At 53.5% G+C, this 23,097-nt stretch overlaps 2 protein-coding genes across 5 annotated transcripts in view; one reads left to right on the top strand and one right to left on the bottom strand.

Annotated features, from left to right (window-relative positions):
* Positions 1–561: 561 nt before the first annotated feature.
* LOC116996819 (low-density lipoprotein receptor-related protein 2-like) lies at positions 562–14,322 on the bottom strand. Of its 3 annotated transcripts, none has more exons than XM_033060823.2 (33): positions 14,082–14,322; positions 13,076–13,195; positions 12,641–12,760; positions 12,331–12,558; positions 11,989–12,102; positions 11,764–11,883; positions 11,356–11,481; positions 11,049–11,255; positions 10,721–10,889; positions 10,417–10,585; positions 10,004–10,229; positions 9,522–9,647; positions 9,119–9,334; positions 8,594–8,902; positions 8,135–8,347; positions 7,405–7,956; positions 6,807–7,022; positions 6,410–6,648; positions 6,199–6,328; positions 5,721–5,899; positions 5,426–5,612; positions 4,919–5,137; positions 4,509–4,692; positions 4,014–4,215; positions 3,781–3,945; positions 3,296–3,496; positions 2,659–3,202; positions 2,396–2,524; positions 2,101–2,208; positions 1,777–2,013; positions 1,233–1,653; positions 897–1,029; positions 562–636 (listed from the first exon to the last, which is right to left on the bottom strand). In XM_033060823.2, exons 1-33 carry the CDS (start codon positions 14,320–14,322, stop codon positions 619–621), a joined length of 6,768 nt encoding a protein of 2,255 aa, XP_032916714.1. In that variant the 3' UTR covers positions 562–618. The 3 variants fall into 3 exon arrangements, with proteins under 3 accessions (XP_032916714.1, XP_032916715.1, XP_032916716.1); XM_033060824.1 differs by lacking the exon at positions 14,082–14,322 and adding an exon at positions 13,661–13,787; XM_033060825.2 differs by lacking the exon at positions 14,082–14,322 and adding an exon at positions 13,364–13,478.
* Positions 14,323–14,555: 233 nt separating this feature from the next.
* Positions 14,556–23,097, top strand: part of PPP1R3B (protein phosphatase 1 regulatory subunit 3B) — a 36,857-nt gene continuing 28,315 nt past the window's right edge. The window contains exons 1-2 of one of the 2 annotated variants that reach the window (XM_033060830.2): positions 14,556–14,643; positions 17,135–17,333. The gene's annotated coding sequence lies outside the window, so the exon portion shown is untranslated. Of the gene's footprint in view, positions 14,644–17,088; positions 17,334–23,097 lie in introns of both variants that reach the window. The other variant, XM_033060828.2, reaches the window with a different exon arrangement.

Here is a 23,097-nt window from a genome sequence, read left to right as displayed (position 1 = left end):
TGATCAGGGAGGAAAGGTCTGTAAAAAGGGCACAGATAGCTTTTACAGCACTTTCCCAAAGGACTTTTGCCCCATGGTCAAAATCAGCTCTAGAAGAGAATTCTCCTTCCTGGAGCACAGCCACTTCAGGGCAGAGTGCGGGGGAAGAAGATCAAAGAGAAAAAAAATAGCATTTATTTCCCCTTTCCAAATTAGCTTGGTGTGAGGTGGTAAAACTGGTCTCACTGGTTTGTAAGGGACACTCAGAAGGTCAGAACTGCACTATAAAATCCTTCTCAGCCCCCTGCATAACAAGGTAAGAGCCAAGCCAGCCTCCCTGCAGAGTTATTCGGGCAGATTGTTATACCAGGTGAGCCCAAAGCACCCTGTTCAGCTAAGCCTTGCTGCAGAGGTACAGTACTCAAGGGACAGTCTCAGAGAGTGTGTTGGGATTGGAGATTTCCTGATAAACCTTCCAAGCATTTTTTGTCTGGATTCTTATGTTCCCTAGGTCTTAGACATCTAGGAAGAACAAACCAACCTTCCCTCCTCAGCCCACACACAAACCACAATGGCACAAGAGATGCTGCACAACATTCCTTTATGAAAATACGGTGTTAATGTGAGATGGTCCTTTCCTCAGCAGGGTGGCAGCTCCTGCAGAAATCACAGATGAGGGCAAGTATCAGGGGTGAGTCTGACCCAGCCTCTCTAAGCCCACCCCCCACCTTAGCACAGGGGGTCCAGCCATAGGCAGAGTGGGATAGTCCTGTCAGACTCTAGGCAGCTCTGGTCTTGCCCCTCTCCTTCATTAGGAGGGTAAGGCTTGTCTCCAGAGTACTATGCCAGCACTAGGCCCTGGGGCACTGCAGGGTGGCAGAGGGGTCCCCAGCAGGGCCTGCTCAGATGCTACTCACCTCTTTCCCTTCATAAGCTTCATTTACAAATGTATCACTCTTAGGGGGAAGATCTTCCTCCTCTTCCTCCTCCTCTGGATCACTTTCATGGTGGTACAAGGTCAGCACCCGAGTGGAAGCAGTGCTTGAGGTCCTGGGGAGGGAAAAATGTACACTGAGAATGGCACTGTCAACTCCTAGAGATGGGGAAGATCCCAAAGTCCTGCCACAAACCCTGATAATAGCCTGCTGGGGCTTTCCATATAACCCAGGAGTATATCACCACCATCCCTGGGCAGAGACTTTGTCCCTCCCTATTGCCAGTTGTACTTGGCCCAGCTCAGCTCCAGGGCTCACCTCCTCCGCCTGTCCCACCTCCGCGTGTAGGCCAGGGCCCCCACAGCAGCAGCAACAAGCAGCAAAAGCACGGCCACCCCCAGGACAATGGGTCCTGCAAGGGGCTGCACCTCAGCCTCCTCACAGTAGTCCCCACGATAGCCCAGGGTGCAGTGGCACATCACTCGGCCAGCCTCGATGGCACAGTCCCCACGCAGGTTGCATGTCTCGCTGCTGCAGGGCACAGCCCCCAGCACCTCCTCTGTGCTAGGAGGTACCACGAAGGGCTCTCCATGCTGCTGGGGGCCAGGGACTGCAGATAGGCTGGGGCGGGGCTGCCGAGGCTGGGGTGCAGCTATGGATGAGACTGGTTTCTGTTCTACGTGGGACATTCCTGATGGTGCCACTGCAGGGACTTGTGTCCCCACCTTCACGGAGGCGCCTGGAGGGATTGACATAGATCAGCAGAGACTCGGGTAAGATCCTCTTCCCAAACTGGGGGAGACTGGGCAGGCTGTCCTCTGCCCAGGACCCCAGCATGCCTTGGCTGTGGGAAGGCACTCACAGTCAGACTCATCGGAGCCGTCGGCACAGTCGGGGTGCCCATCACAGGCCTGCTCTCTGGAAATGCAGCTCTGGAGGTCGGGGCAGGCCTGGAGCGGGGCGGGGCAAGGCGGTGCAAGCGCACACGCTGCCCCACGCACCAAGTAGTATCCAGGAGAGCAGCGGCACTGCCGCCCTGCAGGGTTAGGCAAGCAGAGCTGGGCACAGCCTCCGTTGCTCTTTGCACAGCCATTGGTGCCTGCCAAAACAGCCCTGGTTATCACGGCCACCACAAACCACAGCTGAACCCCACAGATGCCCTGGGCTGGGGCAGTCCCAGACCCACCTTCCTGTGAGAACTGGCTGTAAATCCTCATGGCTACCAGTTCCTGCTCCATCGGGAACCACCAATTCTCAGCCTGCTCCAGCCGGCTGTGCCAGATCTTGCTGGAGCCTGGAGACACATGGGGTCAGCACTGCTCCACCTCCTCCGACAAGGGTGCCCGAGATGGGAGGTAAGGGTTCCCCTAACTTGCCCTTCACCCCACAAAGAAGCAAGCCTGCACCCCCACAGGGACTGGCAGAACCCCATGTCCTAGTGTAGCAGGAAGAGCTGGGCAAAGCACAGCCAACAGACCTACCATTTGTTGAGGTTGTGCTCCACAGCAGAAAGCCTTCTCCTATGGTGAAGAGTGAGAGACCATGCAGCCCCTCCCGCACCACCTGGAAGCGGGATCCATCCAGCTCAACACTGCTAATAGTACCTCTCTCTGCAAGGCACAGATGGAGAGGCTTCAGTGTGGCGACAGAGAGCTCTGGGCTGCCCCTGGCTGTGCTTCGCAGACTGAGTGCCTGCAGCACTGCTACCGCCCCACCACAGTGCCCTGGCTCAGTCCTGGCTCACCACGCTCTGCCCAGTACAGCCTGGTGCCAGCACTCCCAAAGGCAAGGCCAGCAGGAGCCTGGGCTCTCCTCCAGACCGCTCGGCGGCCAGTGCCATCCATGGCCGCACACTCCACCACAGCACCATGCCCATGACTGCCAGCTGCTGTGACAAAGCACATGGTGGAAGCACGAGGACACAGTGCCAGCCAGGCAGCGCCCTGCAGCCCTGCACTGAATAGTGCCAGGGCCCAACGCCCCCTGGGAGCTGCCACATGGATGCTGGGTGGCTGCCCCCCGATCCAGTAAAGGTTCCCACTTAGCCAGTCCAAGGCCAGGGATGTCACAGTGCCCTCCACAGCTACTGCCTTCTTCCAGGACAGCCGTCCCCAGTCCTTCAGGCGCAGCAGTCCAATGGAATTGCCTCCCACTTCTGCAAAGTACAAATGCTTGTCTTTCACTGCGTAGTCAATGGCTGTCAGGTGGCTCACCTTGACCAAAGGCAGGTCCTGGCGTGGGGGAAGCCCTTGGGATCCAGCTGATGTGGGCAGGTCCTTCAGGTAGACCTGGAGGAAGGAGGTAGCACTAGGATGAAGACCTCTCTTCCCCGACAGTGGCGAGAACAGCAGCCCCCAGGGCTGATTCCAGAGGCATGGTACCTGTGCCACAGCTGCCGGTGACACCAGGAGGACAAAGGCCGAATTGTGGATGGGCGTGCAGGTGGTCTCATTGGCGGTCAGCATCAGCCCGGCAGGGCAGCGGCACTGCCCAGTGTGCCTGGCACTCAGCAGGCACAGGTGGGAGCAGCCACGCATCTCACACGGGTTGGGAGCTGTGGGGCGTAGGGCTGGGTGCATCATCTGTAGGATAGCAGGCTCAGCTTCAGCTCCGTCAGTACCCACCAGCAGCGCTGACACCATACCATGCTCCCAAAGCCCACACTCAGCCTAGCTTGGGGCAGGATGGTGAGACAGAGATGCTCTAAGAGGACCAGAGACACTTGCCCACAGAGACTGCTGCCCAAGGACCACTGGGATGGGAGTACAGCTCCCAGTGCCTCCTCACTCAGAAGACAACAGTGCTGTGCAGGATGGGAGATCAGCAGAGCTGACACAGAAGAGTTTGGGACTCCCTAGTAAGGTACCTGGAGGCCATGGGGCTGCCCATGCCGTTTGAGCAGCACAGTCCTGTTCTTGCCGCTGGCCTTGTCCACCTGCTGCACAGACCATGTCTTCCTCTCTGACCAGTAGAGCTGCCCCTCACACACAGCTGCTGCAAAGGGGCTCTGGACCCAGCGCAGCTTGAGGACCTGTCAGAGAGGCTGTCAGTGCCCACCTTGGTCCCCATCAGGATCCCATCACCAGTGCCCCACCACACCTTCACACTGCTGCCATCCAGATGTGCAGAGCCAACACTGCCCAGCTTCTCATCCAGCCAGAAGATCCTTTGGGTGGGGAGATCAAGGGCCAGTGCTGTGGGCCAGCCCAGTCCCTGGGCCAGCAGTACATGCCGCCAACTCCCATCCATACTGGCCTCCATCAGCCGTGAGTGGCTCCCCACCTCTGACCAGTACATCAGCCTAGTGGGAAGAGAGGTGCAGGCCTATGGACCTGACACAGCATTGTCCCAGCACCAAGGCAGCCCAGAAAAGCAGCCTGGAGCATTCCATGTCATCATGGGTGTGTTGAGACCTCCATGCAGGGCAGGGGCAGGTGTCTGGGCTCTTTCTCCTCCTGTCATGCAGTCCCCACAGCACCAAGGTAAGGCCATCTCACCTCTTCCCCAGCCTCTCACCTGCCTCCATGGAGGAAAATGGGGCAGGGCAGGGATGGGCAAGGAGGTCCCCATGTCCCAGAGTTGTCCCAGACTTACCCTGCCAGTGGCTGGAGCACCAGAGAGTGGGGCTGGTCCAGGTCTCCATCTATCACCACAGTATACTCTGGTATCCCTTGCCAGGCAGACCCCAAGCGAGTGGCCAGCACCTGCCCTGCTACCCCATCTGTCCAGTACAGGTTCCTTCCAAGCCAGTCCACTGCTATACAGTCTGATCTCACACCTGAAATGCATCCAAGAGGCAGCACCTGTGTGGGTAACAGCTGCATGGTCCTTTGGCATAATGCACCCAACCCAGGTCCCTCCATCCCAGGAGCTCTGGCTCCTCCCAACCTTGCTCCCACTAACAATTCTCCACATAAGGGATCACAGCTTGGCACCCCACTGCAACCTGGAGACTGCACATTGGGGAAGGCCAGCCCTGTTAACCCCATGTTGCCACAGCTCACCTTTCACCAGTGTGCCTTTCTTTCCTGAGTTGAGGTCCTGCCAGCGGATGCTCTCTGTGGCTAGGTCCATCCAGAAGACTTTCCTCTCCACCAAGTCATAGTCAAGTGAGAAGACAACGCGATCCTTGTCGGTGGCCAGCACTAGCTCCTCATGTCCGCTCCGCAGGCCATAGGACAACACCTCAGACTGCACGGCCACTAGTAACTTGGGCTCTGGTCCTGGGGCAGCACAGAGACACATGGACCCTGCTCAGCACTAGTAGTCCCATGAACCCAGCACATGCAGGCAAGGAGCACAGCGCTTACAGGCACTGGAGCTTGCTGGGACTCAGTCCTACCACACAGGATGTTCTCAGATAGGGCAGATGGATTTTCTGATCTGCCATTCAAAGGACTACGAGGCTTCCCATGGATGGCAGACACAGGGGGACAAGTATCCACCAGTCCCTGGTGTGTCTTAGAGGGCCAGGGCCAGTTTTAGCACTGCTTGGCCACCCCAGGACTTACCAGTGAGTTTGCAGACGTGGCCATTGGGCTCCAGCATGTAGCCAGGGAGACATCCACAGCTGTAGGACCCTGGGGCATTAAGGCATCTCTGACTGCAGGCTCCCTTGCCCCACTCCATGCACTCGTCTATGTCCATGCAGGACAGACCATCCTCAGCAAGCCGATAGCCTGGGCCACACCAGCACCGCTGTGGGGAAAGGGACCATCAGCTACCCACCCTGGGGACTCGAAGCTCCCTTCTACAGCTGAAGCAGGGCATCATGGCATGACAAGCCCCAGGGCTGCTGGCACTCACAGGGCCCTGGGGTGAGGGGTAGCAGAGATGAGTGCAGGACCGCTGGCAGGGCACAGAGCAATTCCCTCCCTCGTCTGAGCCATCTACGCAGTCCTGCCGGCCGTTGCACACCAGGGATACATTCAGGCAGGACCCGAGCCCACAGGGGTACTCATGACTCTGGCAGGGAGCAGGGTGGCCTGCAGGGACATGTGGGGAAGGCTGCCCTGAGGCAGATTTAACTGCTCCCAGAGGCTGCCCAGAGTTCACTGCAGAGCTGTGCCAGTAGCCTGGTTTTAGGCTATATTAATCCAAAGGCCACTGGCCCCTGCAGAGAGAACAGCTACTCAGGACCTGGAGCCACCATAGCTGCTGGGAATAGACAGCCAGCGTATGGTGACCTTCACCTCAGCACAGACACATACCCATCTTCCTCTGTGCTGGACACCCACCAGCCATCCCTGGGTGAGACAGGGAATAAAATAAGGGTGTTGCTTACAGCCAGCCTCGTCACTGCCATCTGTGCAGTCAGTCTCTCCATCACAGTGCCAGACATCGGGGATGCACTCATGGCCATTGGAACAACCCCACTGCTGGTCCTCACACAGCCCTTCCTCCCAAGGGCAGCCCTGCAAGGCAAAAGGTGAAAAAGGCTACCCATCCTCCTGGGCATGAGTGGGGACAGGCTGTGTCTCCACTGCTCCACTCACCTGCTCGTCTGAGCCATCCCCACAGTCAGCAGCACCATCACAGCGCCAGGCCTCCAGCACACACTCCCTGCTGTGGGAACATGTCACCTCACCCTCACGGCAGAAGAGCAGCCGGGGCACAGCACAGCCCTCCTCATCTGAGCCATCCTGGCAGTCGTGGTCACCATCACAGTACAGGGCCAGGGCCACACACTGCCCACTCCGACAGGAAAACTCAGCCAGACCACACTCCTTCAGCACTGTGGGCAAAGACCAGGGCTGAGCAGAGGCACTGTCCCCATCCTCTCAGCAGGTTGCCCTGGGCAGTGCCTGCTCCTGGACTCACAAGAAAGTTGGGGCATCCACCTATGAAGCAGGCAACCCCAGCAGTCCATCCCATCCAGCCCTAGGGTCTTACCACAGCCCTGCTCATCAGTGTGGTCCAGGCAGTCGGTATGGCCATCACACAGCCAGCTCCTGGGGATGCAGCGGGTGGCAGCATCGCAGCGCAGGGCACACTCCTGCGTGGGGGTCCAGCAGCCTGTCTCATCTGAGCCATCAGGGCACTGTGGCACCCCATCACAGTGCTCTCCTGCCTTGATGCACACAGCTCCACTTGCACAGTGGAAGGCCCCTGGGGACACAAGGGGCTTTGTACTTCCTGCAGAAGGCAGCCAGGGTGCCCAGACCCTCTGCTAGGCCTCCAGTGACCTAAAAAGGCTCCACAAGTGACAAGGCTTGGTCCCTCCTAGACATTGCATCTCCAGCAGCCTAGGTCCTGAGCAAGGCGATTGCGGCAGTCAACTCAGCCACATCTAGGCCACTATGAGCAGTGAGATCAACTCTATCCTTTTCCAACACCACTTCAAGCCCAGTGCCAAGTTCAGAAGGGACCAGTATGTCACATTACAAGCATCAGAGCCCAGACTTTACCAGGACCCTGTCCCAAAAGGAAGCAGCCAGAAGGCCTGGCACAGGCTGACCCAGCTGCACAGGGACAGAAGAATGGCTCCTACCTGGCGTGTTGCAGAGCTGGGTGCACCCATCCTCATCAGAGCCATCTACACAGTCCTTCTCTCCATCACACAGGTACTCCTGGGCCACACATCCAGTACCATCACGGCAGGGCACATGTGTACGAGAACAGGACAGATGGAAAACCGGGGTCAAGGGGTGCTCAGGGCTGGACCAGCGGGATGGGGTAGGTATCACTACCCGTGTGGCACTTTTTGAGTGTGGGGTGGTAGCGGTTGGCTGTGGGGCAGCAATCTTAGTTGTCAAAGATTGACTGGTGCTGGTGGCTGGCTGCACAGTGGTAGTCTTGGTCAGTGTGGTCCGGGCAGTGGTTGGTGCAGGGGTGGTCCTCTTTGATGTGGATTGTCTGGTGGTGGTTTGTGATTTGGTAGCCTTGCTGGTTGGTGCAGGAGTAGTGGTGAGTGCTGTGGTGGTCTGGCTTAGCAGTGGTGTTGTGGTGGAGGTGGTAAGCAGAGCAGCAGTGCTTGTGGTTGTCCTCATAGTGGTGGTCACAGGTGGAGGGAGTGGCACAGCAGACCCTTTGCTTGGTGGCACTGGCAGAGGATTTGGGATTTGTTGGGGCCATACCCTCCTCACACACCAGGCACCTCCCAGAGCACCCCACTTGACCACCAGTAGCCAGGCACCCTGCCACAGCTCAGAGTAGCAAGGGCCACCCAGCCCCATCAGGTACAGCAGCAGCACCAGGGACAAACCTATGGCCACTCTTACCAGCCTGCAGCTCTGAGCCCACGAAGGCCACCACTCCCTTCACACCTGCTGCCGGCATGGACAACACGAGAGCCAGTGTCCTCCGGTCCCACAGCAGCAGAGCTGTCCCATTTGCTGATATCAGGTATGGTTCAAAGGCAGCCACAAGGCCATGGGACCAGCTGGGTGTCAGGGTGACTGCTTGCTGCTTGGTCAGACTCAGTGCTTGCAGACCTGTGAGTTAGAGGCATGGTAGGACCTGGAGCCTGCCCTCACCCCTCATAGCTCACCCTGCACCCCACAACCCACAGTTATGGCAGGGACCTCATGGCTGAGGCCAGGCACTCAGCCGCAGGACAGAGTCTACCCCGTGAGCATCCCACTGCCCAGGCAGGGACCTGCTGCATGTAGGGTGTGGCTGATCACTCCTGCCTACATCCACCACTTCAACACCCTGCTCCAGATATGACCAAAGCTCACCCAGGGCTGAGCTCCAGAGCACACTGAAGGCTCTGCTGTCCATCGCCGCAGGCAGGTCTCCAGGCCACGTCTCATTCCAGGCATCCCATGGAGCGCCCCCCGCCAGGCTCAGTGCCTGCAGGGGCTGCCCGCGGGCCAGCCAGTACAGAGCACCATGCTGCCAGTCCAAGAAGAGGTGCTGGATGCTGCTGTGAGCACGGTGCAGGATGCGCGGGGACATGTCAGTTGTCTGGATCACCCCGATGTCCCTCCGATTGCATGCGAGCCAGTACAGGTCTCCTGAGCGGACATCCACACGGGCAGCACACACTTGGCAAGAGCAGACAGGCAAGCGGTTACAAGGCTGTTCCATGACCCTGCACCTCTGCCTGGGTGCCCCTAGACCCTGTGTGGTGCCCCACAGCTGCCTGACAGGGCCTCACTGTGGGCAGCACCAGACCACTGTGCTCTGTACCAAGGAGATCCTCAGACCTCAGAGAGTATCAGGAAGGGAAATGTGCCCTCTACCACCCCATAGGGTCTCACCTGGTAGCCCGGTTACAATGGCCTCTCTCCTGCCAGGGTGGCCCATGACACGCAGCAGAGTCCCATGGTCATCTGTCCCATAGAGCACTGACCTCTGCCAGTCCACATCTTGCAGGTGGATGGGCTCCTGCCACTCCTGCACCTGTTTGGTGTGTGCTCCAGGGCCCACATGAACCAGGGAGACAGCCTTTCCTGATGCATACACAATGGACAGCTCTGCAAGGCATAAGGGCAGTGTGTGAGCACAGCCTCAGGGACACTGGGCAGGGTCACCAGAATGAACCAAATGTCACAACACTAGTGTGTGCTGGGAACCTCATCCCACCAAAGCCACAGCCCCTTATGGCCCTCCTCCAACTCCCACACAGATTTAGTTCACTCCAGAGAGCCAGATGCTGCTCACCTGTACACTTCCCCGAGGGCAGAAGGAAGAGGCCCTCTGGACATGCACACTTGTAGCCCCGAGGGTGCACAGGGGACAGGAGGCAAAGGTGACTACACAGGCCCAGAGCACATGCAGCAGTGTCCCCTGGGAGTAAGAGGATGTTAAAAGCTCAGGCAGTCATGACCCTGATATCTCTCCCAATCCCCAAAAAACACAGACTGTCCTGGGGCTGGATAAAAGCTGGAAACAGGGTAGTGACGTTACATGAATTAAGGGGGCTCAGGTCTACCCAAAGCCACAGGCCCTGGCAGCTTTCCTACAGTTTTATTGGTTCCCTCTGTACCAACCCCACAACCCCTCATCACAGGACCAGGCAGACCATTAGGCAGGATCTGGTGAGCTCCAGGACTCAGTGAGCCTTCCCTAGCACCCAGGGATGTAGTGGGGGTTGCTGCCATGCTGCCAGCCCTGCAGCAATGCAGGACCTTCAGGGTACTCACTGGGAGGCTGCTGCAGTGCATGCAGCACCGTGAAAGCTGAGATAGAGGCACGGAGCAGCACTGTGTGCTCCTGGGGAGAGACCCAGGTGGCTGACACCAGCTCTGTGCCATCGGTCCAGAAGAACCGGCTCTCAAACACGGCCAGGCCCAGCGGCTCCATGTGGCCCCGCAAAACAGCGTGGAAGGAGTGGCGTCCGCTGCCATCCACCCGCAGTGTCTCGATGGACTGGGTACAAGGCAAGGCATGGTGGCCATGTGGCAACCCCACAACCTGGCTCTTCTCCTCCCAGTCCAAGAATGTATGCCAGACCTAGGCACTGCTCCCTGCTCCCTCCCATGAACACAAGGGAACCAGGGCCACCCTCCTAACACCCAACTCATCATCTCCCTGCCCTGCTACCCCTCATCCTTACCTCCTTGTACTCACTGATCCAGTACAGCCTGCCAGCCACATGGTCCAGGCTCAACCCCACAGGCTCCTCCATGGATACAACTGTGAGTTCCTGCCGGTTTGAGCCATCCATGCCAGCTGCAGCAATGACTGTCCGGCCCCTCTGTCCACGGTTGACCCAGTATAGGGACCTGGGGGCAGGCACTCAGCACCCACTTCACAGCATAATACCAGTGCTGCCATATCCCCACAGCAGGCATTGCATGGTCAGCACCAGCATTGCAATCCCAGAAGCCTGGGCCAAGCCTGGCTCATTCACTGCTCACCTTGCAGCTGGATGTACTGTCAGCTGCTCTGGTGCAATGTCCTTCCCCAGCACTGTAAGGTAACCCCGGCCATCACCCAGCCCTGCACAGATGGCTGGAGGATGGCTGCTGGCCCAGTACAGTTGCCCTGTGAACCAGTCCACGGAGATGCTGTTCACCTCTCTGGCATCTATAGAGACAGCAGTTTTAAGGCACATGAGCTCAGGCTGTGCAACAAACTCAGGCTGCCCCTTCCTCTATACAGTAAAAGCAGTACCAAGGTGGCAGGCCAGCTCCCAGCACCCATCTCAGCCCGGCTATGGCATCTGGAACACTTGGTCCTCCTCACCTGTATAGAGAGGCTGTGTGCCTTTCCCTGGGTAGTGAACACGGAGCTCTCCATTCTCTGTCAGCCAGTAGTAGGTTTCTCGGAGCAGGTCATACACCAGGGCATGGGGTTTGGTCTCAGTGGAGAGCAGGGGCCGGTAGGCTTGGGTACGTACATCCAGAAGGGCCAGGTCCTGCCCCACAGCCACCAGGATCTGTGTTGCATTGTCTGCCAGGGTGAGAGGAAAGTCATTCATTGACCAAGGACGTGGCTAGCTGGGAGCACTGCCCAGCCCTCAGCCAGCCCAGACGCCCCTCCTCTCCCCTACCTGCCACTTCGCAGGTGGTGCCATGCTGCAGGGTGTAGCCCTGGAGGCAGGAGCAGCTGAAAGTGCCTGGGGTGTTGGTGCACAGCTGGCTGCAGGGGCTGTACTCCAGTGAGCACTCGTCCACATCTGCACAGATAGCCAAGGTCAGCAGCCTGCCACAGAGCTGCCCCAGACAGCATTGCCACTGCTGCTCTGGGACTACAGGCAAGCTCTCTAGATACCAGAACACCTGGCCTCAACCCAGCAGCTGGGTGCATTATCTAGACACAGTCTTTATGGGACCAGGTGAGACACACAGGCAGGAGCAGGGCAGAGGCAGGTGCTCCCCCAGGAGCATGGGCTCTGTGGAGACACTGCTGTCAGTAGCCAAGAAATGACAGAAGCACATGCACCCCAACCTCCTCTTACCAGCACAGCTTTGCCCATCTGCCTGCAGCACCCAGCCAGCCCCACAGGAGCACTGCACTCCCCAGTGCGTGTCAGTACATGTCTCTGCACAACCCCCGTTACGTACAAAGCAGCTCCGACCTGTGGGGATGCAGCAAAGGGTGACATGAGGCAGGACAGCTCTGTGGCTCCCTTCCCCCTGGCCCCACCCAGATGGGGAGCAGCCAGCTGCTACATGTAACTTACCACACGTGCTGGGCTCATCTGTGCCATCCAGGCAGTCATCCTTGTTATCACACATGAGGGACTCCAGGATACACTTGCCCTCATCACACCGCACCATGCCAGGTATACAGGGGGCTATGGCACACACAGCTCATGTCAGCAGGGAAGACAAATACCCTGAGCATAGGGGAAACTGTGGGTCCCAGACTCATGGGGAGGCCCTGCAAAGCATCAACAGCTTCCTGGGAAGCTTGCCGCCATCCCAAGGGAAGTTGGAGCCGAGGAAAACAAAGTACTCCCCTAATTTACACATGGCCCAGACAGGTCTCACCCTACTAAGGAGCATCCAGTGTTCTTGCTTACCACAGATATCTTCATCTGAGGAATCACCACAGTCATCAATCCCATTGCACTTCCACTCAGCCATGATGCACACTCTGTTCCTGCACTGCCACTGTCCAAGCAGACAGGGCTGCTGGGGACACCCCTCCTCATCCCAGCCATCCTCACAGTCTTGGTGCTGATCACACAGCTCCCAGTGTGGGATGCAGTGGTGGGTGCCGGCACACTGCACCTTCTTTGTCCCGCACACTGAGGAAACAGCACAACACTCTGCAGCTTGCCTTGCATCCCCAGCCACCCCTACTAAGCTTCCCCCGACAAGAGTACATACCACAATCCTGCTCATCAGAGCCATCCAGACAGTCAGCAGCACCATCACAACGCCAGCTGCTAGAAACACACCGGCCATCGTCACACTGCCAGACATGGGGGATCCCACCACAGGCAACATCTGCAGGGACAGCACATGGTCACAGGGACCTATTGCTACAGCAGAACAACAAGGGTCCACTTCATCCCAGCACGGGACAGGTGCTGGCAGTGCCCAAAGAGCATAGATTCCAGGGTGTGTTCTCATGCCACAGATATTCCTAAGGATCTCTGGGGCACATATGTCCCTGCAGGATGCTACACAGGCAGAGCCAGCAAAGTCTGAGGTGCCTCTGGACTGTCCTGCCCCACCACTCTCCAGGACACGAGGGCCCCTTGATGCCTGTGCAGCACAGCTCCCCCGGCCACACCATCACACCGGATGAGTGCCACTCACCGCACTGCTCGTCCGTGCTGTCAGGACACTGCTGCTCACCATCGCAGAGCCAGGGAACGGGGATGCAGCCGGAAACGCAGGCGGCCTGGCGTGATGCTGCACACGTGAGGCTGGCGGCCGCTGCGGGCAAGAGGGAGCCGGATCCAGGATCAGGCGGGGCAGCCGCACCGGGCATCCGCCTGCACAGCTCCCGCTGCAGCTCCCCGCGTGGGGGTCCCGGCATAGCCCAGCGCGATTCCATACAAGGGCACCTATGGATCTCCTCTGCGGCTAGAGGGAGAATGGCACCTTTCATCCCCGCTCAGGGAAGGCAGGGACTCTCCAAGCCCCTAGGCGGCGGTACAGGGCCCCTCGGGACGCAGGGGTCCCCATGCTGTCAGAGCGACAAATACGCCACAGGCATCAAGGACGCACCATCGGGAGATGAGTAGAAGGGGAACGTCCTCAATGGCAGGGACCTCCCCCCCACTGCCCATCGCGGGGGGATGAGCAAGCTTCCCTGATGCGGCGAGCGCCTAGCGCAGCCTCTCGGGATGAGGCAGGGATTTACCCCCCACTGGCCCGCCCCCCTCGGTCCTGGCTCACGGGCGCGGCGTGTCCCGGCGCCAGCGGCGCTCCCGGCCAGCGGCAGCAGCGGCAGTAGGAGGATGCTGAGGAAGCCGAGCACCCAGAGGAGCGGCGGCGGGGCGTGATCCATGGCGGCGGCAGCGGGGAGAGGCGGCTCCGGGGGGCCCGGCCGGCGGAGGGAGAGCAGAGCCGCGGCCTCCGCTTTTATGTCCGGGCGCGGGCGGCCATTGGGCACCGCGGGTACCGCCCGCCGCCTGCAGAGACCCCCGCATGCCCCGTCGCCGCGGGGGTTGTGCTGCGCTGCCCCAGGGAACCGCCGCTCGGGATTCGGGGGTCGCCACCTCGGACGGGGCAACTGCTGTCCTGGGCCGGGCACTTTTGGGACCCACCGCCCTCCAAGAGCCGAGGGGAACAGGGGGACCCCTGCTCCCCCACTCACCCCTTCCGCTCGCCCTGCTGGGCGGGGGTTGCTGTGAGAACCGGCCGTGAGAACCGGGCCCGCAGCACCTGCGGAAGGCAGCGGCAGCCTTGAACGCATCCCCCAGCCGGCCGACCTCGACCTTGAGCGCTGTGAGAGAGCCGCTGGAGGACAACAAGGAGAGGGAGAGCAGTGGCCGGGGGAGGAAAACAGCCCGGCGAGAGGATAAGTCACCTGCCACTGCCTGGGGAATGAGTCCCATCCACCAGGCAAAGCGGGGGGATCGCCCAAGCCGACGAGATGCCCCGGGGCACGGGAGTTTGCAGATCTCTCGCTACACACACGGGGGAAACTACCAGTGTGCTGCCCCTCCATCCCTGTTGACTTGTCTCCCGGCCAGCTGCGTGTGGTGGCATGACTGTCTATTCATCCCCAAGACTGGTCTGTACTCCAAGCACATCCATAGCCTGTGGGTGCTGTACACTCATCCTCTCCAGCCTCCCCGTCAAACCTCTCTGTGTGAGAGCTGAATCTAGAAAGCTGCTGTAGTGGATACACACACCACTGTCTTTAAGATATTCTGGTATGTACATGTTTTCTGGCTTGCTCAGAAAGTGAAAGCATCCATCCCCAGGATGACCTTATGTGTGCTGCATAAGAGATGGTAGTCGCATCGACCTCTTCAGGCACTCCCCAGGAAACACAAATATGCAGATTCTAGGGATGATTAGCATTCTTGTGGCAGGAATACCAGGAAAAGTGGTCCCAGTGGTCAAGGGAGAGAGCAGAAAGGACACAGGAGTATCCAGGCCACCCCAAGACTATACAAAAAGCTCCCATGCCCTCCTCATACCTGTAGGCCAATGCTGAGATTTGTGTTAGGTCCCTGGGGATTTGCCCTGTACCCCAGCTTTGCACCCTCACAGCCAAAAAGCAGTGACTCCTCGCACTGGCCGGCTGGGAAGGGCACATGACAGCAGAGGGACGGTGAAAAAGGGTCCAGAAGTTAGTGGCTACAATAGAAATGCCCAGTGCACCTGAGCATTAGCTTGGGGACCTGTGGCTACAGTGAGGGAGTGGACATCTGGCATGGCCAGCATCTTAATTTTTTTAGAAGCATGATTTTAACTCAAAATATTTTAAACACATGTGTTTAAAATGTTTTAAATGAAAGAACATACAGGTGTATATATAGACAATAGCCCACTGTACATAATTATATTTATATGTACTTACAGTGACTTTTCTATGAGGCACTAGTTATTTGTTCATGGACTTCTGAAGAGATTTTTTTTATATTTGCTGTTTTTTCTTTACAGTTGTGTTAGTAGGGAAGTCTCCTTTTCTCGCTGATATTTAGATTCTCCCTTCTCTGCCTCCAAAATCTGAGGGGGGCTTGATGTTTGGAGAAGGCTGGTGCCAAAATGAGAGGGAGAAAATTTGTGTGCACATGAACAGCAGCATGAAAGTTGCTATTAAAAAGTCCGACATCATGTCCCAATAACACGTTTAACTATTCCAAGCACAGCAAAAACTTTTTTTTCAAACATTCAAAGGCAGTTTCACATTAAATAGTATACTTGATTTTATACTGTCCCTAGAAAATTACATATATTTTCTGCTGTATGACTGATCATATTCTCTTCTTGTTATTGGTATATTCCTGTTCCTTTCCAGTCACTTTTAAGCACCCTTTTCCTAAAGATAAGGGATCGTGCTATTTAAAAAACACTAAACTCTGCCTCTTATCAGTTATCAAGCTTCTGCAATCTTGTTTCCATACAGAAAGGACAGCTCTACTTGCTTCTGTGCTCTGTGGCCTGACTCAGCTCAAAATTAAAAATTAAACTGCCAGCAATCTAATGACTAAAATTTGTGCCAGTGGGAAAACTGGATTTCATGAAATACCTGTTTTTCCTAGGAAATAGTCTTATTAAGTGCTTAAATTAAAACAAACAAACAAACAAACAAAAAAACCCCACAAAAAACCAAAAAACATAAAACAAAAAACAGAAGCATTACAAATTATTTTTCAAAAACCGAAGCTTTTTCCAGGTAACAATAACCCTTTTTCAATCCTGTGCCCCCAAGAACTACAACTCCTATTTCAGGGCCTGGTCCACAGTCACCCTGACAGCAACAATTCCATGAGGCTTGTAGCGTGGTGCCCTGACTGGTGCTCAGACTCCCTGACATAGCAGGTAATCTCAGTAACTCTGTCCCAGGACAGTCTTGCAAAGTGGGTGACAGATGCTCTGCTAGAGGGATAGGAAATGGCAGGACACATTGTCTTTCATTTGCCATTTTTCTACTTTGCTCTCTTAGCATCATTGTCTTTCTTTTGCTTAAATGTCCCTCCAAACTAAGCCTCGTGGCCAGCTCAGTGCCAACCAAAAGCAAACAGGGGTGGTGGCAGCACTTGTCTCAGGGGTGTTTTAATGACCAACAGAGTGGTGTCACAAGTGGCATCTCCAGCCTGCAAGAGTCTCAGCATAGGCAGGAGGAGCATCAACACTGAGATCTGTGTGTGGGTAAATCCTCTCACCTCCCAAAGGCCAAACAGCCTTGAAAAAATTCAAGTTTACAAACTTAAGGCACCACTGGGGAGAAATGGGAAATAGTAGCATCTGCTGTGATAGAGCCTGACAAGATGTTAAAAGAAACAGTGTTGTTTACCACAGTATTATTTCCCTTAATTACGAGAGGTTTGAAAGGAACAACATTCAGGCAATTTGGAGGACTAATTTTATGAATACACTAAAGAAACAATTTCTTGTTCTCTGCAACAACAGAGCTACACTGCCTTCAATACCCTAGGCAGGTTGGAAACTTGATGTATTTGCCTTCATGCTTTTTGTTTCAGAACACAACCAGAGAGGGAGATATTTTTAAGAAGCAGGTGAATTATCAGGATAAGGAAATTGAGACAGTTTTGATTTTTAATTGATTTGGGGAAATAAACCCACAAGGTACTCTCTAATGCCCTGAAAGGTTCTGAAAGTGTTTGCTTCTTTTCAAAAAACTCTAGGCTTGCAATATCTTCCCCACATCCTTGTCACTCTACTGTTCCCCAGCCTGCTGAGAATTAACTGTGAGATCTGGGGAAGATGGAGAAAGAAATTACGACCTCCACTTAGAGATGAAACAGTCCCCACACCATCTCCACTCCGAGCTTCACCCATCGTGATCTGCCTGTGGTGCCTCTCCACGCTGCCACTGGGGAGCAGCAGAAGGCTGCAGGAAGGTCCTGCCTTGTTCTCTCCCAGGCTCTCTGTGAGTTATCCATGCGTTCTTGTCTTGGTTTGGAGGACAGCTGTCTGCTAAGAAAGGCAGGAGCCTCTCTTTGAAATGGAGAATGTAAACTCCCTCCCTCCAAATTATTGTAATTTTGAAATTAAGGGGCTCTCAGGCAAAGATATGGGAATAGGAATAACAGTTCTTTACTAGGAAAATTAAAATAGAAATACAGTATTAAAAAGAACTAACCCAAAACACTGGCAGAGTCAGAATACAACTTGATACCCCATCAGTCAGGGTGTTGGTAGTCTGATTAAATGGTGGCTGCAGTCCTCCTGGAGGGACAGATGTGGTTCAGTTGAAACAGTGGTCCTGTAGAATGGTGCAATTTTCCTCCAAAGATGCAGTGATGATGTGGAAAGATCCAGTTTTTCTCTGGGATACAGTGGAAAAACACTGCCCTGATGTTCCAAATCTCAGTTTTTATCTAGTTAGGAAAAGCTTGGCTCCTCCCCCTAGCTGGAGCATTTCTCAGTGGGATGATGTAATTTTATCAGTCATACAGTGGGACTCAATGGCCCATTAGCAGACGATATCTTCCTGGAGTAAGGATGGGTTGTGGAAAAGATAAAGATGACTGCCTCACCTGGTTTTAACAGATAGCCCATTAGCAGATAATACCTCCCACGGAGATAAGGATCACTGCCCCACCTGGTTTCAACAGATGGTGATAGAATACATACTTTTGGTCACATCCTGTATTGCAACCTAACACAGTCCTGGAGGGAATGGAGAAGGGATTCAGGATCTCCCCACCTGCCTATGCCATAGCCCATGCCCATCCTAACAACCGCGCTGTTGCACATCCCAACTTTCAGCCTCACAGCTTGTCATCAAACCCGGCTCAAAGCTTCCTGCTGGGGAGGTGGGGAAAGATTGCTGCAAGAAGTCCAAGACCAGGTTTAGCTGAGGACAGGATGGTGGGAGACAAGTCTCCTCACCCGGGTAGCTCTGACTCTAATCCTTTGATACTGGGAGCAGGAAGGAAAAATCACTGCCAGCCTGAACCAAGAAGGCAGAAGCATCTCCCCAGAACTGCAGGCATCCAGGGCTCTGTGAGACAGCTGTGGTAAGAGGGACCTGCCACTTGGTCACACACATTCATCTCTGTGTATACATGCATACATATTTAGACAGATGCCTAAACACATTTACACACACCTATATAGATGTAGAAGGACTGTTTCCAGGTGTCTCCTGCAGGCAGGTCCATGAGGTCAGTGTACCCTGGACGTGATATTTAGAGCAGTGTGAAGTACTGAGCAACCCGTCTCTGAGCAGTTGCGTCGCCTGCACAGATGGAGGAGATTGCCTGCAAAGATTGAGCCTGTGGCTGGAAAAAGGGCAGCATTCACTGCTGCTTATAATGACTAGGATTGAATTCATCATTGTGGAAGCCTTGTCAGCTGTCATGAGCAGTAGGTGACCCTTCATTATCTCCTCTGGGCTCATCTCTGTGTCCTACTCTGCTTTCCAGCACTGCCTTCACTCTTTAAAGCAGCCACACTGTCACACACACTTCTTGCTTACCCCTCCAGTCAGTCCTGCTTTCATGCAAGATGCCGCCTTGGACCAATGTGTTTCTAACTTTTGTGGCCAGGATCTGGCAGTTTTATCTTTTTTTTTTTTTTTTTTTTTTCCCCTCCCAAAGAAAACAAGCAGTTGGACACACCTTGCCCTAATACAAAGAAAGTAAAACTCTTCAAGAAAAAAACCAAACAAAAAACCAAAAAAACCTCAGCACTTTTCCTTCCTGTTCTGTTTTCCATCCTCTGTTTAGTAAGTCCAAGTTCTTCCTTGTCCATACCCTGTCTCTGGTTCTGCACACATCCCTTCAATCCAAGAGCGAACAGCCCAGGTAAAGATGCTTTCTCACCGTATCCCCTGGCTGACTTCATTATCTATCAGAGTAAGAACTCAAAAATGAGAAAAGGCCTTCCTCTTCCAGAAGCAGCCTACCCAAAATTGCTTTGTCATCACAGATCCCCATTAGCATCACATCACTGTTTTTAGCTGCTTAGTGAGGCATACCAAGAAAAATAATTGTCTTTGTCATCTCTCTCTAGATGCATGTAACCTTACAAGAAAATATCTGATTTATCATTGCTTGGCAAACTAGCCTGGCTTTAATGCACCCCCAGAACAGTTCTTCCCCACCCACCTTTGATCAGATTTCTTCAAGTTTTTTAGAAGGGAATTTGACTTTCTGATTTCTACCTGCCTGCAGATTTTTCCTCATTCTCTGTATAATGAAGGCAGCATCTGCACTTGGCCACTAATGTGAGGTTCAGCTGGAGCAGGTAGCAGGTATATCATGGCTTCTCATCCAATCCACCCATGTGTGTTCCCTCCGTGAATATCATAGCACAGGTTGGGATCTAGGTGCACTTGGTCCTCATTCCCAGGAGCACAACTGGTGTCCTGGACTAGGTTGTCCCCCTTGTCTCATGATGTTGCCCTGGAGCCACTGATTCCTGCTGTCATTAATGCAGTGTTTGCATTAAAGCCTCACCTACTTTGATCCAAGTCTGGGGTGACAGTGCAGCCCACTGTGATGTGAAGTATATGCTGAAGCCACTCATGCAGGAAGCAACAGCAAACCTCATGCTCAGCCAACACTTTTCAGGGTCACTTCTTTAATGACTGAGCAGTACTGAGAGCTGCAGGGAGACAAAGGAGGCTATAAAATAGGCCAATCTGCCCTCCTCTCAGGCTATCACAGGTGATCTTCCTTACTGCCAGTAAGCAATAAAGCATTATATCCCTGGGACAGCCTGCGCTCTACATATTATCCCCTTTCTGTCCCTGAGGAGCTCTGAACAAAATTAAGAAAAGAAAAAGAAAACCACAATGATGTGAGAAATGATACCCACTTTTTAGAATTTCAAAGGTCTATTAAACCTTAACGAAAATACAATAAAGGACTGAAGAAGGAGAAAGAGCAGCACTGGGAGCACAGGACCAAACTACCATGTGCTCACTCACAAAATTGGTGCTCTGACTTTTATGCCCTTAGGACCTCCCAAAGTCTTGTCGGTTAACCCCTTCTCTGCCATCCATTGGTGGAGACTACTTTGTTGCATCTTGATTGGAGGTTAGGTGTAGTATCAAGCCAGCCCTCCCCAAATGTGCCGATTACCCAGCTATCCCATGACCACAATACAAGGGGGAGGGGAAAGTATTACATATATTACAATAACATATACATCCACAAAACTCATCTTAACACACACAGAGCATTTATCCTTTAATTGTGAGAGCCAACCATTACATTACTCACCTACAACAAACCTCCCTTTTCCTTTTCATTAGTGGCAAACACAGGGGCCAACCTGGTCTTCTATTTCTTGTCTTATTCCACTTACTGTTTTTCTAAGGAAACCACCCCAGCACCTCTTATGGTTCCTTGTGTACTTCCCCTCAATAGATGCTTGTAATTTCCATCCATTTAACAGGACAATTACATTAATAACTAATATGGTTCAAACCCCCCACGAAGCGTTAGTTAAAACAATCTTCAAGCTGACTGATGGAAGCTTGACCCTACTTTTCAGACAACCTATTGTTTCTCTGGTTATCACTCAGTCTTTGCCTGAGAGTCAATCTTGTCTCACCTGGTCTGGATGTTTTAGTCCATTTTTTGGGTTCTTCCACTGGGTCTTTAACTCAGAATGAGTCTAATCCTGTTCTGCAGTTTGCACAGATTCAGTGGTGAGCAGTACCTGAAAGGGACCTTCCCACTGAGTGGTTGGAGGCTGATTTCTCCATAACTTGATCATTACTCAATCTCTGGGATTAATATTATGAATTTTGGAGTCTAGAGTGATAGTTTGAGGAATTACCCTTCTAAGGTTTGTGCTATAGACATAACATATTTTCTGGCATTGGCTTCCCCTTCCTCACAGGTGAGGTTAAAAGGGTAGTCCAAACATAATTTCATAGATGATTCATAGATGTCATCATTCCTAGATCTGACCAGGTTGGGTTCTAATTCTTAACAGAGCTAAAGGGAGGCATTTTATCCATGACATTTGGGTTTCAGTCATCAGTTTAACCAGAGTTCTCTTAAGAGTCTGATTCATCCTTTCAACACAACCAGAATTCTGTGGATGCCTCGGAGTGTGTAACTCCCACTTTACTCCTAGGGCTTGAACAACTTGCTGTAACGTTTTAGATTTGAAATTAGATCCTTGGTCCGAATCAATCCTGTTCACCATCCCATATCAGGGAATGATTGATTCTAGAAGGGTTCTATTTACAATACTGGCATTGGCTTTAACATTGGGTACCGCCTCTACCCAATGGGTTAAGTGATCTACTATCACTAGCAGAAATTTCTACCATTGTACCTGAGGAAGCTCAGTAAAGTCTACCTGGATGTTCTGAAAGGGCCATAAGGCTAGTTCCCGCCCTCCTCTGGGTGTTCTCCTCATGACTTTTTTGTTCACTTGTTGACATATCCCACATCGTTCAATTACTTGCTTAGCTATTCCAAAAGTTCCTATGCAGCCCCAGTTTCTTAGGAATTGATTTACAGTAATTTCAGAGTATAAGCCGCACCATTTTGACTAAAATTTTGGTCCCAACCCGGAAGTGTGGCTTATACTCTGGAGTGGCGAATATATGGCAAAGTTCTGAAATTTGTGAGCTGCAGGCTGAGCCGAGCTCGCAAATTGAGCACCTGCCAGTAAAACCCATGATCGCACAATTGTTATAAATTGATTACTCTGTTGCGTGTCAGGGGGAGGCGGGCTCCCGCTGGCACTGTGGGGGAAGGCGGGCCCCCTCCCACCGGCAGCGGGCTGGGCTCCCTCCCGCACAGGGGAAGGTGGGCTGGGCTCCCTCCTGCCGGCAGCATGGGGGAAGGCGGATTCCCGGGGGCACTGCGGGGGGAGCAGAGCTCACGAATTGAGCACCTGCCAGTAAAACCTGCGATCGCATGATTATTACAAATTGGTTACTTTGTTGCATGAGCATTCTCACTGCGAACGAAAGTGCGGTTCATAATCCGGTGTGGTTTATATACGGACGAAGAATGAAAAGTTGCCAACACCCAGAAGTGTGGCTTATAATCAGGTGCTGCTTATACTCGTGAAATTACTTACTTAGTGCTCAAGTACCCCAATGTGTTGTACCATGCATGGCTTCTAGCATTTTCTTGGCAAGAGGTTTATTTTACAATTGTCTCCCATCTGGTAATCTCCACTTCCTCTCATTATCTTTCTTAGCTCCTAATCTAAGGAGTTCCTTCTCTTCCATCTCACTGAATGTGGGGACTTCTTGTATTTCTCTACTAGTGGGGTTAACACAATCATCAACTCTTCTGTCCCCGACTTGGCTGCATTTTTAGCTTTGAGATCTGCCGAATTGTTCCCTCGTGTCTCCAGAGTCACCCCCTTTTGATGTCCTTTAACGTATACTACTAACACTTTTTCCAGGAATTGTAGGGCTTCTAAGACCTCTAAAATAAGCTTTTAATGAACCATTCCTTTTCCTTTTGAATTTAACAGCCCCTTCTTTTCCTAAATTTTTCCAAAGATGCACTACCCCAAAAGCATATTTTGAGTCTGTATACATTGTTCTTCTTCCTCCGGTCATTATTTCCAATTTTCATTTTACGGAATATAACTCACATGCTTGGGCTGACCAGTTGGAAGGTAACTTTCAATTTCCTACGGCTACTAACCCTTCATCTACTGTAGTGTACCCTGACACCTGGTGCCCCTGGATTACCCTTGAA

Source organism: Catharus ustulatus, chromosome 5, assembly GCF_009819885.2.
Source record: "Catharus ustulatus isolate bCatUst1 chromosome 5, bCatUst1.pri.v2, whole genome shotgun sequence".
Lineage (NCBI taxonomy): Eukaryota > Metazoa > Chordata > Aves > Passeriformes > Turdidae > Catharus > Catharus ustulatus.
Note: the sequence above shows the minus strand (reverse complement) of the source record. Positions and strands in the feature narration are given on the sequence as shown.

Bases quoted from the DNA above. Each gene is read 5' to 3' on its own strand.
- LOC116996819 (XM_033060823.2), bottom strand. From the start codon at position 14,322: ATGGGACTCATTCCCCAGGCAGTGGCAGGTGACTTATCCTCTCGCCGG. The intron at 10,230-10,416 runs GTAAGGATGAGG...CCTTGTACCCAG, and splicing joins GGATCAGTGAGTACAAGGAG to TCCATCGAGACACTGCGGGT. The intron at 4,216-4,508 runs GTAAGTCTGGGA...TCTTCCCACTAG, and splicing joins GTGCTCCAGCCACTGGCAGG to GCTGATGTACTGGTCAGAGG.